This window comes from Falco rusticolus, chromosome 6 (assembly GCF_015220075.1).
Source record: "Falco rusticolus isolate bFalRus1 chromosome 6, bFalRus1.pri, whole genome shotgun sequence".
Classification (NCBI taxonomy): Eukaryota; Metazoa; Chordata; class Aves; order Falconiformes; family Falconidae; genus Falco; species Falco rusticolus.
This window is the reverse complement of record NC_051192.1, coordinates 10,673,724-10,688,869: the sequence shown is the minus strand read 5'-3', so window position 1 is coordinate 10,688,869 and position 15,146 is coordinate 10,673,724. Positions and strand designations below refer to the sequence as shown.

Here is a 15,146-nt window from a genome sequence, read left to right as displayed (position 1 = left end):
AGTTTCCTATTTTATGACATTTTATTCTAAAATCTTACATTTTATTGTCAGTAGAAAATAAAGAGCATCTTGCACAGTTCTTGCTGCAGATACAGAGCAAGGAATAACGCAATTTTAAGTGCAAATGAAAATGAAATCACAACAGTACAATAATGAAAATAAGTAACAGGGCAAACTGATACTGAAATTTAAACAACCCCTCCAACTCAGCCTTCTTTCCTTCCTTAAGTACCTGCAGTTTAGGGGGACCCTGGAGAGGGAGGGGGGCTGGGGGGGAGCAGCACACAAGCCCACCCACTCACTTCCCTGCACTCTGAGGGCAGCAGCTGCGCAGAGCCCAGCGGAACAGCTCTGGTCCGGCCAGGCTGGCTGCAGGGGCTGCGCAGTCCCACGCGTGGGACACGAATCCCGGCTTACAGACAGACACAGGCTTCCTGCGGGACCAGGCGGGCGTTATCCCGCATTCCCACTGCCGGCGAAGCCAGCAGCGGGACAGCCCGGGCGGACTGACGGACTGACTGTTTCTCTGCGAGCCCGGCCAGAGCCGCTGCTCTTACTGCTCCCGAAATGCATCAAGTCCCCGGCTGCACCAAGGGGGGCTGAACTGGACTGCAGCTCTGGCAGCCACGGGATAGCTCTGGGGCGAGTTATGAGCTTCAGACGATGAACAGCAAATGAATGGAAACCTCATTCGTAAATGACTGGCACACGTCTTCAGCATCATCGGTTTCAGAGCTCTGGACAAAACTGTGGATAAACTGGCCCTGTGGATGTGTGTGCTTAGTGGTATACCCGATTTTGGTTTATTTTTAAACTGCTGTAACAAACACAAAATCGTGATGGCAATTACAAGCATGACAGAAGTCCTAGGCTATTTCTCCTCATAATGCTAATTTGAACAGGAAAATTAGATCAACTTCCTCTTGAGGGAGAAGCCAGTAAAGGAAAACAGATGCTAGATATGTGGAATTGGAAATGGAGGAAGTAACTCCATTCTCCGATGCCAGATTTTAATTTTAGACTTCTGTTTTTCCAATATAGAGACTCTGATCAAGTTAAGTTGTATTCACTTGCTGAATCACTATATTTAATCAAAACTATTTCCAGGGCTCTCGGTTCTGCAGTGCCCCAGTCTCTGGTGCGTTTACCCTCCGACACCTATTAGGGAGACAAGACTAGGGAGAAGCTGCATCCCCCATATAAAAATACTGAGCAGCCTCAGGTCTCAGAGGAAGCGTCAGCAGGACAAGGCACTGACCTGGATTTCCCAAGTCACTGTCTAGCATCAAAATCAGTGGGTCACCTTCCCTATAAAACCTGACTCCGCTTTTCTCCCGCTTTTTGTGCACAGGGTGGGCCAAGGAAACGAGGCTGGATGGCTTAGCTATTTTTTCAGAAAAAAAAGAACACAGAAGATACTAACAAGAGATTACCTGTTAGATATTTTACTTTAGCTCGTGCTCTTTCATCTGCATCAAAATACCACACTGTTATTGCGTACCTAGGGAAACGGATGGAAAAAGAACTCCTGAACTACGAAGAAAACAAGACAGTGAGGCACTTGACATAAAACACAACCTAAACGAGGTGGTACTTCTGCAGTCTGACAGAAGAAAGATTTCATGAAGCACAAAGCAAGCACGTCTTTTTTTTTCTTTCATTAGTAGGTATTGTCTGAACAGTCACTGAGAGAGTGACATTGATGCTGTAAGTTTACCCTTCTTTTTCCCCAATGAGCTGCTACTAGGGTTCTTGCCAAGAACCTGTAACGCTGTCTGCATCACCTTGCCCTGTGACCTCATCTTTTACTTTACTTAAGCCTACAACTGAGTCACGCTGCAAGAACCTCTTCATTTGGACGTTCGCCATAAGGGAAAGTTAACCACCCCTTCTTACACAGCTCCTCTGGTTTTCCACTGCCCGTAGAGGATTTACATATGAAATGCCAGATACTAAGAGAAGACTTTAAGGAACTTCAGTAAATGGCATTTCGCTCCCTGACCCTGCTTGGAGCATAAAGGGGGAGGGGAGAGCGGTACAGCCTCTCGAAAGGCTCCAAGAGGATGCGCCAATGGCAGTTTCAAGTTACTTCTTGCAAAAGTACTTGTGTTATCTCACAGCTCCAGTCAATGTTCAGTGCTCCTGCCATCCAAACCTGTTGCGACATGGGCAACAGGAAATCTGGATCAACAACTCAACCATTTACCTATTAACTCTGTGTGGAAACGCCACTCAAGATGTGGGGGCAATGAATGCGAGTACCTTTAGCATCATCCACTGCCCTACACTGAGGGACAAAGGAGACACCAAATTCCCCCTGTGACTCAGACTGGGGGCAACTCCTCTACCACCCGAGAGAAAGAAAAGATTGGTCCATCATTGGTGGTTTCTGCCCCACAGACCTCTCCCAATTCCCAAACTAAATTGTGGTTTACCGCAAGTTTGAATACCACTATTTTCTAACACCTCCCTCCCAACAAGAGGGGAGGTAAAGGCTGCAGTACCTAGTCAATCTTCCAGTAACACAGGGAGGTGTCAGGACAAAGGGAAAGGAGGAGAGTGTAAAGTCATTACAGAGAAGTAATGAAGACAGCGCCCCTTGGCTAAGGTGGGGTCTGCTTATGGCTCTCTGTGCTGCTACCCGGTTCTGCCAAGTACACTATCAGAAACTTCTGGCGTTTCCAGTCCCCCCTCCTGCCTACCCAAGAGGATGTCTTCTCCTAAATAAGGGATCAGACATTAGTACCGACTCAGAAGCACAGCGAAAGCCTAATGAATCAGCAGAAAAAACCAGTCTTGTCACAATGCAACTCAAAGTGTATGTGGAAAGACCTGGGATCAGGTCATAATTCACAGTTTCACTTATTTCTCATTAAGATTTGCTCATGTCTTGATAAAAAAAAGCATCATGCAATATATGGAGTCCATTAGTCCTACCTTGTAGCAAATGCTGGCTGTACTTCATGAGGGTTGCGGCGATCAGACCAGAAGAATAGCAGTCTATCGAATTTGGGTTCAATATCAGCGAATTGGGCTTTACCTTCTGGAAATATCCGAAGGATGCCTCCACTTACCTACAAATTAAGTATTTAAAACCAGTGCTTGAAAACAATGTCTCGGCAAATATAGCATTTGAAAATATTTCAGACACTTGGAACCAAAACAAAAGCCTTTATCAGATACTACAGAAATTATGAATCTACGGCTTTTCTGTTGATACATTTAACAAAGTGTTTCACACATTTTTCAATAAGTAATTTCTGACTGCTTCCAAATATTAAACCTCCATTCACATTTAAGTAAACAGCTGTGGGTTTAGATCGGTTGGTTTTTTAGCTGCATTACCTACTTGAAAAAACAGACAAGACCGACTGATGTTACACAGGTGGCTAAAAATACGCTAGCATAATAAAACATTGTATTTCACATCCAAGTTTCACCCTTCCCCATTAACGAGATTGTTTTATTTAACAGCAGCACAGGTTTATCATGTTTCTGTAATGAAGATTAGGAAAGACTAGGAAGCTTCAAACTAAAGTTTGAATTTTTATTACTGTTGGTCAATGTAGATCTCTTCCAGGCTTTGAATATGCATGCCTAGAGAACAGCACAAGTAGGTGGGGTTAATTATTTTTAAGTCATATAACCTTCTTCCTAGTGATGGCATTGATGTAGTTAGATTTAACTATAGATAGCCACTGTAGGCCTTCATGGGAAAGTCGTAACTGTGCAAGTACTAACAAGGTAAGTTGATATAAATGACTGGGTTTTTTAATTGTGATCTAAATCAGCGAACGAGAAGCGGTAATTCAAATCAACTTGTTTTCCTAAAGAAAGTCTGAGCTTCTTTCTTTGCTAACCAATACACCTGGTAACATATTAATTTGTAATTTAAAATAGATTTTGCAGGAAATGCAATACCTTTGTTCATAAATCAAATATTCAGCTAGTAAATTTTTCAGCTATTGCAAAAATGCAATTTGCTTGACTTTGACACTCTGGTATGTATTCTTTTTTTTCCAGGAGAGAAACCATAAATAATCCAAAAATGCCCCAAAGGTACCTTTTAAGATGTTCTGCCCATCTAGCGCACTTATATACAAAGATGCTATCATGGCAAATAAGGCTAGTAATTTATTTCCTAATTGAAGGATCAAATTTGACATTTCAAAAAGCAAGTCAGAAACAGAGAGCTTGAACTGCATCAATTTCTGACTCAGCTTTCCAATCTACCAATTTTGAGTATGTTATCAGTTTCCTTGTCTCATCCAGCTCTCAGAAGAAACAGACAGCACTCAAGAAAAGAAAAGAAATTAAAAAAAAACCCAAGGAAAAAAGCCCTCAAGCTACAACTTGCGTTATCTGTATCTGGTGCACTCAATTCACACGCAACTTCCCAACTACAACAGAAGTATCAGTAGTTTTATCTTTTCTTTTTCATATACAATGAGAATAAACTTCTCCATAGCTAGCTGCACAGCAATCAAGAAATAAACAAAGCTATCTTTGCATTACTCTCTCATGCTTTCAATACAGCCAGTTAGCTAGGTCCATTCTTTAAATCTAGCTAATGCCACTGAACCGTTAGAAAAATCCTTATTTAAAAGTTACTTTATCATAGTCACTACATCTATGGAGAATTTCACGTCACTGGTAGTAAATTCTTAGACCACTTGAACTGTGTTATAAATCCTTAACTATTTTACACCCTGTATCTACAACGATACAGAGACTTGTGCTGCCTTGAACTATACTGATACAGCAGTAACTGTAACACTTGGCTTATTTGAAACTGCTCCCAAGCTACAGCATCTTTCTCTTTAGAAGCAACTTAAGTAATCTAGTTGCACAAACAGTAAACTCAAGATTCAACATGAATAAAAGGAGAAATAAACTAAAAGCAGCTGTCTTTCAAATAATCTTTATTTACTCTTTGTGTATGTATATGGGTGTTCACCATACAAATAATGTACGCAAAGTTGACTAATTAGGTATTTATGAAGCTTTGGACAATAGCAGATACTTGTAAGAAACGTACACAAAAAACATGCAACTTTCCTTCAACCTCACAGTTAACGTAATGTAAGAATGCAACTAAGGCACAGAAATAAGGACACAAAGACCTGTAGCAAAGGTGCACTAGGAAGTACAGGTTTTAAAAAAAAAAGTTATATAGGAAGAAATTATTGCATACCTTGGCATCCCAGTCTTTATTAAGATAATATATACACGTAACACATCTTCCGTCTCCATTTGGGTTATCAACATGGCGCACATATCCTGTTCCATTGCCTGGATAACAAGCCACCATAGCCTAGAGTCAAAGAATCAAACACGATAATTAATTTTATCTCTGTGTGTGGGAAGAAGTCTATGGTTTATCTGTATTAATTGCTAAGTAATTCATATATAAGCAACAGAAAAATTAAGATAGAAATAAGGGGAAAATAATTTTATCTGTGTTTCCTTTATAGTTAAAAAGTGGTTTTGATCCCAGAAAAAGTGGTTTAGATCCCAGATGTCTACAACAAAAGCATAAGACACACCGACAGGAACACTGTTAATTAAAGTATGGAAGGTGGGGCTGCTCCCATGTTGTGACTAATCATTCAGATTTCCCTCCCTTGAATGAAACACATGAGAAGAAAAACGTCTTGTGCATAATTAAGTAGCACGCGCTTCTCCTTATGGTAAGAATACTTGTTTTCCAGACTCAAGTTCACAGACAGCTATCTTTTGTTTCAAAAATCTTTATTTCCATATATAGTCTACTAAAGGAAGCCGCAATTCTTTGGTAGCTCGTTCTAGGCAGAAATCAGAACACAGTATTTGCCAGAAGTTGCATTAACGACCAAAAGGTCATTAAAAAAACCCCTAAAAGTTAAGCCAAACTTCATTCACATGAGATGGAAACAACTACACTGTATGGAAAGTACTCAAAGCTACAAAATTCAACTATACTTATATTTTTGAGATTAGGCACTTCAGCTTCTCAGTGCCTGTACTGTAATCATAGCGTAGTCATCCTTATAGGTCTCACATTATGTAAACATACTACATGTATCAAGTAATGTGACCTAATATTTGGCAGAGTCATTACTTACGAGTTTTGCTGCAGGAAGAAAAACCCACAAAAATCAAAACAGTGAGTTAGAGACCAAATAATGTAATAAGGGTTCTGTAATTTCCTTTCTTAGGGAGAAAAAAGGAACAAAACAAAAGCGAAGCTGGGCTGAAGAGGAAGATATTTGGTTTCCACTGAAAGCCAACCCTCTTGAAAAAAGTCCCACGTACACCCCATCCAAGCTCTCATGGAGCATAAACAGTGCTGAAAGGAGATCCAGGTCCAGCCCTGCAACAGCATTCCTAATAACAGGGAAGTTTTAATTTAGGGGGTTTTGCTGAGAAGTATCATGTAAATTAAACCCTGACATTAATTGTCGCTCAGCATCTGTGTGAAACAGCTGCTAAAGCTCATTCAGAATGAAGAAAACATTGAGACCTGGTAACTAGAGCCATGTCACTTCTCGCTGACATCACAAGGAGGTAGTCTCAGATATGAAAAAGTCTTCGGGCATATAAATGACCTAAGTATCTTTCACTCAGCTAAAACACTTAGTGTTAAAAGTTTAGGACAGTTCCCAGGTCTCTCTGGCCAACACAGGTTTTTTTTCAAGGGCATGCTTGGTTGCCGTCTGTTCGTCAAAAAGATAGTATTGTGATTAGAGAAGCATAAATCTGCAACCTATTGCTATAGTTTCCTTTATAAGGTACTGAAATGGGTGCCTGTTCTCTTTGCTGAAGGGAAATCAAGAAAGCAATCTTTAGCATCAACACTGCTGAAGAAAAAGAGGACCAGTCACACTTTTTGGAAAGCCTGGGGAAACACCAGCTGCCATCAACTTCATATAAAGAGCAGCCATATTCAAGGTCAAAAGCATTTCATACAATCACTTGAGTCTAAAATACTGTCAAAGTTTAAAAAAAGCCCTTGTTTTTGACTTCACAGTCTGCTATCAACGGCAAGAGACGAAAAACAGTTTTGCTGCGGTAACTTACCTAATACGTATTTGTTATAACAGTATGAATGACTCAGCCTTTAGCGGCAAATTGGAAAGCAAACAAATTTGCAGATCAGCTCGTGTAGCATAATGTATGTTGCTTTTGCCAGTTAGTGTGCCAATTCTCCCTCCCCAGCGGAACTACGATAAGGAAAGTCACAAAACAATTTATGGGCCATGTGAAATACATGGCTTTGTGAAACAATATGAAGTGACTTTGTGTCCAACTGTCAGATACTGTAAGACCACCCACCCATTCAGAAAGGGAAAAAAAGTGACCCAGGTAAATAATGAAAGCCCATACTTTTCTTGTTTTAAAGTTTTACAGTGTAAATAAGCAAGCAAATAGCAGTGTGCCAAGCAGAGAGAAAATTCTAGGGTTGCAGGTTGTTTGGTTTTTTTAAAACACTGTTCACAGCAGTCAAGAGAGCCAGGCATTTGAGACCAGAACATCCAAGATTCCTTAACATTTTAGATTATGAACAATAAAGTTGTTGGCTCTCAAAAACCAAAGAGCTACCTGTCGCATCAGTCTTCCCATAAAAGTAATTGATGAATTCAACTCAAGGCATTACATAGTTATTATTACAAAAACAAAATTACTTGTATTTTCTTGACAGACAAGGAGGTCTCCCCTTTTGTGCTTCTTAGGCATTACAATTTTTAAGCGTTCAGTAATCTTAATTTCTGCAAAGAATGTATTTAAGTCACACACTGGATTTGTTCACCCACTGGATTCCTTCGCAAACACTTTTACTATTAACCTCCTTCAACTCCAGAGCACTCTCTTTTAGCCTGAGCACTCATGCCTAGCACATGAGCGCTGTCCTGAGATACCCTCTGGAATTTATGAGTAACCGAGAAAGCATGAAAGCGCCCTCCCCACTCCGCAATCCGCCCACCTGCATCTATCAAACCCATGTACTCACAGGCTTAGGAAGCTGCTGATCACTCATCCACATACAGATGTTCTACCTGCAAATGTTTAACTCTGGAAAATTTACTTTAGGCCATCAGCCCAAACGAGCAACTTTAAGTTGTTAACGGAAGAACTAACTGCAACCACAGATCTTTCGCTAAGCATCGGCACCCTTAGCATGTCAGCTAATTAATTAACTTTCTAACTTAACAATTAAATGCACGCAGGTGATATCAGAGGGAATAACCCACAGTCCATATGGTTTTGTTCACTATGTAAAGAGGCATCAGCTAAGACGCTCAGCCCTGGGAGGCACCAGCACATCAGTGCAGCCGAAAACGTGATTTCATTTGGGAGTAGCCTCGACCTCCTTTCAGAGAAGTATGACAGCCTCGCCCATACATAAAGAAGGAAGAAGACTTGCAGGTAAACAGACTGAAGCTTCTCCTTCCATCCTCTCCATCCCTCTCACAGCTGGACACCTGCAAGTTTAGGTACTGCTCCTTAAAAAAGAAAAAAAAAAGAAAAAAAAAAGGAAGGAATAATAGCAAACTCTTAGGAAAGAGGGGAAAATAAAAGTTACATGAAAATGTCCAATTCGTTAAGTGGGGGGGAAGCCCCAAACCACAAACATAAAACTGAAAGAGGACATGTGTTGTCATATTAATTTATTAATATAAAAGAACTTTATTGTTTAGCTCAAAGAAAGCTGCATCAGTCAAGGAGATGTCACTTTTGCTGTTTGCTGAAGGAACTGCAAATCTCTGTGAGCAAAACAAAATGTCTAAATGCAAGACCAATGACTTCCTACCAAAATTTATCAGATGCTCTCACAAAGACTTCATTGAAAATCCTTGGCGTGGGTCATCTGACAGATTATTCAAAGAAGGGAAAAAGCCACACCCCGAAGAAAAGAAGAGGGGAAAAAAATGTGACCCATCGCTGTTTGGTCCATCTGTGATGTATATATAGCTCAAGAATTTGTTCATCCCTAACAAATGACAGTCCTGAGGAAACACATTTCAGTTTAAGCACATCAGCCTAAGATTTTTCACCAGGTGTACACAAAGTAACAATCAAATGGGAAGAAAAAAAGACTTGTATTGATACTACTTTGTGTGAGCAGCATCAAGATTACTGACTTAAACATGCAAATGTGGTACGGCTTGTCCTGGATTCCTAACTCTTCTGTCTCTGCTTGTGAAGAATTTGCAGAAACTTACAACAGAAAGAAAATATCAACAGGGGGAAACTCCTGTCAGCCTTACCCAAAACAGAGGAAGCTGGAAGGGGCAAAACAAACTCTTTGGGACTGGGCTAATCCCAGTATTTCCATACTAACTTCCATCTCAGTAAAACTTTATGCTGATACCCCCATGATCTAGTAAGCAAGGCCAGAGAACCAAGCTTTCACATGAGTCAACGCTGAAACTAGCGAAGCTGGAGAGAAACATCACCTCCTAAAAAGATTCCCTGATAAAAAAAAATCCATGCCTTGCAATCATCGTGAACTGGAGAACCTGCAAGAGGAAAGCAAACTACTACTTAATGGGCTTAAAAATTAAACAACGCAGTAGTTGAGATGTCCCCAGGAGAGAACAGGAATCTGCAAATTTTAGTTAGAAGCTAACCTAAAGACGAGACTGACACATTGAAGCAGCTTTGAATCATTTCTCTCTAGCCCCTCTCTCCTACTACTATATGACCACTACAGCCATTCAATTTGCCTATTAGCCAAGGAGTTAGGAGCTATCATTTTCTGCTGCGTTTTTCTCTGCAGATATAGTAAAACACTTAGCTGCAGATTAAAAGAAAAAAACAAACAACCCCCAAAACCTCACCTACTTCAAATACCAGCTATGTGGGTCATCTTCTGGCAAGCGCAGGGTAAGCTGCTCTTCTAGGAATACACAACAGAGGGCAGGGAAGACGAGCGTGCGTCACCCCTCTCCTGTGGCTGCTGGCAGAGCGGAGCAGCAGCAGCTCCTCTAACAGGGAAGCAGGCTTGGCAAAGCCGCCAGCTCTTGAGCTGCCAGAGGGAAGGCAAACCAAACTGAGGACAGAGATGAAAAATGCACTCAAGATAGGAAAGCAAAGGGGAAAAACTGAGAGTTGACATAGCTGCTTACGCTATAAATAGCATCAGCACGCGGCTCCGTACATGGGTTACATCTTCGTGGGCTTCCAGGGAGTTCAGAAACTAACGGTAATGTGACCTCCCTCACCCCTTCCCAGGGCTTTCAATGACATGGCCAGTACAAGATTTCTACCTGCTTCGATAGAACCGCATTCCACAAGCACAGAAAATCAAGCACCATACCATGCCATCAGAAGTTCGACACAACAGATTAATACTTTTACTACATTGCTTATTTCTAACTTGCCCATCAGGTGCTGACTTCTCAGACTGAAGTTCAGAGAAACCTTTGCCAACCTAGCAGTTCAGTGGCAGGCTCTTCCAACTTCTCTTCAAATTAATACACTGCTTGACTCTTGTTTTCAGTTTTACATGACATTTACCTGCTTACAACCTTCACTTCACACATTCTAACAAACTGACACAAATCAGAAGGCGGAAACTTTCTTTCACGCTGGTTCAGTGGCCATGTCCAGCCCAGCACTGGAGTTTGGATCCAAAGAGCCTGAACGTAACCAGGGTGCCACCAGCAAACAAGCGCTGGCATTTTTCACTGGAGCTACACCAAGTTTGGTACTCCCCCTTCACCATTCAATTCTAATTGCACTCGACAGCAAGATCACAAGAAGCTGATTTCACCGTATCATTCCTTTCGTTCATGCATGCACACAGGCTCTAAGAAATGTTCATGAGCTCTTGGATCGCTGAAGAAACGTGCATGTAAGTTTGGATATTTCATCAATTCTTTTAAATGGCAGAGGAAAAAACCCAGAACCGCAGTTGCCCAAGCCTGATATTCAGGAAATGACTGTGAACCTGCGATGTGCTCACACTTTGATGAGTACATCTAATAAACAGCAACCTTAGATAGGATAGAGAACATAAGATAGAGAAGCTCCCTCGAAACGATCAAGCAAGAGGCATTAACATGGGGGGGGATGGTGGAGATTCTCGCCGTGGGCTGGGGACAGAACCCTACATGGAGGCTTTGACCGAGCCCTGAGGAAAGCAGCTTAGGGCATCACAGAAATGCATCTCAAAAGGTGAGCCACCGAGCAACTGAAACCAGTTGCAGGCAGACATAACAGGAAGACCTAAAATACACTTCCTAACTCCCAGCTGAAGTCCTGCAGCCCCCACCACTACTAAACTGAGATAACGACATTTAAACATTAACAAGGTTCCCTCTGCTCTCCTGGACCTCACTTGGGAAGTCTCAAATCTCCAAAGGCAAAGAGAAGAGACTGCCAAGTCAGCTTACAAGCTTCAAGGGGAAAAAATAAAGACTGTATCTTCTTTAATATTTAACACAGTGGCATTTTCCAGGCTGCTAGCCAAGCTAGGTAGGGCATGCCTATTCTCAAAATTGTGCCAGTTTAACCAAAAGGTGCTGGTTTAAAACTGAATCAGTGAAACTAGCGCAGGTACCCTTGCAGTCATTTAATCCTATGAATGCCTAGCTTCCACTAACTTAATCTAACTGCTTATTAGGAAAATAAAACTGGGCTCAAATCTAAAAAGTCTGCAGAAAATTGTGCACTGGCTTAAACAGGTTATTAGAAAGAAAACCAAACAAACAAACAAACAGCACATCCAAGCCATGCTAGTGCTTCAAAGCACTAATAGCTCCCCAAAGGTTCAACATGACACATTCTGATAGTTTTGATCTCAAAGTCTACTACAAACTTAAAAAAAAGGCAACAACCTAGAACAAACAAACAAACAAAATCCCCCTGATATACCTAATAGAGGCTTCCCAAAGAGAGTAGCTAGATGAAAAGCTCTGCCACCAAGGGCAGAAAGTTCTCTCTCAAAAGCCTAGGAACAAACACAACACTTGACTTGGTAGCTGACAAAGTTTTAAAGCATATTTTGATTCGTGTCAGCCTAAATCTGTCTACATTATGATTAAATAAGTTGGCCAGTACACTTCAGATTCAAACAACTGTTGAATAATATAAAATGTGTTTGCAGAACTGGCTGGCCTCCATGGGTAACTCCCCATTCCCTCCAAGACAAGCAGACCGGTGACTCACTGGTTTTGGCGCTGTACAAAAATTTGACTTACAAAAAGTAAGTCAATCAACACAAATTTTAAGAGTCTATTTTTAATTTAATGTCATAAATGCTTTGAAATTAATAATACCATTTAGAAAGTAAGTACCTTGAAACTATTTCCCCCGCAAGATGAGGCAGAACATTCTGCTCTCACATTAGACTAGTCAACTTACTAGTTTCATCACTAACCAACCATTCAGAAAGGCCACAGAGAAGCAACATCTTTAAAAACTAAGAATAATACAACACTAAAACCAACTTACAGTGGCTTGCTAAAATAGTAAGAAGCTAAAGCTCATTCAGCTACATCACTTAAAATATATTCTGACAGCAGTTTGTGCACACCAGATTTCCAGAGCCAGCCACATGACATCAGGCACACTGACGGATGACACATGAAAAAGCGTGGTTACCTATTTTAAGATCATTACACACAATCACTGAATTTGTTTAGCTGCGTGAGATCTACTGGATAAACTGAACTTACATTACCTTAAAAAATAAAGCATGCACATTAGCTCAAACTTCAAAGCTGGAGACTTTTTATACTTCTTAATACCACAAGAGACTGGGGAGGAAGAAACCCTAAGGATTAAAGATGGGCAAGGGGTAGGTGTTTTTTGTTTTTAAACAAAACCTTACTGTAATACCTGTGAAAGTGAATGGCTAAAAGATTTGCCATTTAAAGAATATCACTCATCACCACTACCATTCTCCCGCAAAACTACAGATACTGAGAAGCCTCGAACTTCTTCCCTATAGAAGACAAGAAACTGTATATGACGGTTTTGCTAAATACTAGATTATGTGTATATATATATATAAAGTTATTTCATTACTTATTTAACACTGTAATGTTGTTTCTGCATTAAGGAGCAAAATAACCATAAAGTGACATTTAACTTGCAGGAAAGATATCTTTATATAAATCTGAATGTTGTGCAACGACACAGTAATAGGACTGCCTGTTTAGCACTACGGTTAGCCAGGTACTTGTGTACTCTAAGTATCTTAAGCTTACTGCCATCTACATGAACATTTACTGAAGTCAAAGTCAAGGTCTCAGCTAGCACCTCTAGATTTTAACCAGTTTACTGTTTACAGATCTACTGCCATAAACAGTATGTTGAGGAAAATTATTTTTAAAGTAGTTTCTAATGGTATTTGCAAAGGGACATACACAATTCAGCCTGCCCACAGCTTTCCAAACTTGACAACGTACGCTATAGCATTCACTCCTCCTATTAAGAGTCCAGACAATTCTTTGGAATTATTTATAAATTAAAAACCCAAGTAACTATGCACTGAAATGCTAATAGACAAAGTGCTGCTTTAATTTATATTAACACTGCACCAAAGTCTGACTAAGGTTTAAAGCTAAATAGCAAGGAACAGCCTGTAACATGCTTTCAACTCACCTACCATTTAAATCCAAGAAATGCTGACTCTGCCCATACTGGTTTTTATGGGTTTTCACACATAAAACTTCCTTACAATCCCACCATCACACCGTAATAGGGCCTCTCTCCCAGCTAGTATAAATAACACTTAGGGTTTTTTGGTTTTAACCAGCTCACCCAGTGTATCCAGTTCAAATGTAAGTAGGCATTATACAAATCTACTGGTGTTCCAGCTGTGTCAGGCTACCACCAGTGCCGGGGGAAAGCCTTGAGAAACAGCTGTGGCCATGCAGAGCTAAAGGCTGACCATAAACACTGGGAACAGACTGCTGACACCAGCACGCAAGTCAGAAAAGTGACTGGAAAACCCACCCCTTCCACGTATGTCCCAGCATTTCAGGTTAGGGAGGGGAGGCATTCTGCTGCAACGAGGAGGCTGTGCCAGCTTGGTGACACTCCTGGAGGAGGGTGGCTCAGGAATGCCGTCTATTTACTCCAAGAGTATGTGGCCACATGAGCACAAGAAAGATCTGAATGTACCCAACGCCGACTCCAGGCAGTGAGAAACACCTGAGGAAACTGCCCACCCTCTCCTAGCTGATACAAAAGCCCCATCTCCTCCTCAAACACCAATTCATCGGGCTCCACAGCCTGACAGCAACAAGATCATCGTTAGGTTAGGACCACTTGCAGAGAACAGAGAGCTCCCCGGTGCTGCTCCTACAGGCTTTTTCCCACACTCTTCATCAGTCACAGCCACTTACGCCCCAAGAGACCAGCATGATTGGAAATACCCACCACCACCCTCATGCCTTGGGAAAAATAAGATGTGCCGCATTACCAACTACCAATTGATTAAAAGGAACTCACCTGGTTTGTTCCAAGTCTATTTATACTTGGCATTAGGAAACTGCTACGAAAACAACCCATCCAGGCAAAAAAGTTACCTACCGCCTTGCCACCATTTCAATAACAAAGATAGTATTTTATATATTCCATCAAATCATTCACCCTTCCTAAAAGGCAAGTAGGTTTCTCTACAGATTGGCCCTTTTCTGTGAATAATTAAACCTGTTCATGCTGTATGTCAAGGTCCTTGTCAATCAACATTGTTGACTGACTGTAACTTGACAAGTATCAGTGTTAGAAGCAGGATGCTAACCTCAAATTCCGCATCCCCCAGTCTAAAAATCAAAAGGTAGTAGAAGCCAAACTCCACACAAAGTGATGGTGTAAGCAGAAATGCCGTGACAGTACAAAACATGACAGAAAGAAAGCCTTTCTGAATCAACTTATCACTGAGATTTTTCCCCTTTCCAAGTATTCAGAAGAGCACAGAACCAGGAAATCTCTCCCCAGCTGCTCACACAGAAAAGTCAGAAATCCTAACACCGGCTCAGTTAGCATGCTGCCAGTACTTACATACTCTTAAACGCGTTGCATTTAGTAAAAAAAGGAAGCACACCCCACGCAGAAATGACGGATTTCAAGACAGGACACGTATACCTCATTCTCTCATGTTTCTGCAGAAAGGTTTTCCTGTATGTCCCTAAAAGTCCAATCAGCAGGAA

At 41.1% G+C, this 15,146-nt stretch overlaps 1 protein-coding gene across 3 annotated transcripts in view; it reads right to left on the bottom strand.

The window, feature by feature from the left end:
* Positions 1 to 15,146, bottom strand: part of EGLN1 (egl-9 family hypoxia inducible factor 1) — a 35,299-nt gene that overhangs the window by 3,363 nt on the left and 16,790 nt on the right. For 2 of the 3 annotated variants that reach the window (XM_037393235.1, XM_037393236.1), the window contains exons 2-4: positions 5,195 to 5,314; positions 2,938 to 3,074; positions 1,434 to 1,501 (exon numbers count right to left, since the gene is read on the bottom strand). In XM_037393235.1, coding sequence (XP_037249132.1) covers positions 1,434 to 1,501; positions 2,938 to 3,074; positions 5,195 to 5,314 — 325 coding nt within the window. The remainder of the gene's footprint in view (positions 1 to 1,433; positions 1,502 to 2,937; positions 3,075 to 5,194; positions 5,315 to 15,146) is intronic. The other variant, XM_037393237.1, reaches the window with a different exon arrangement.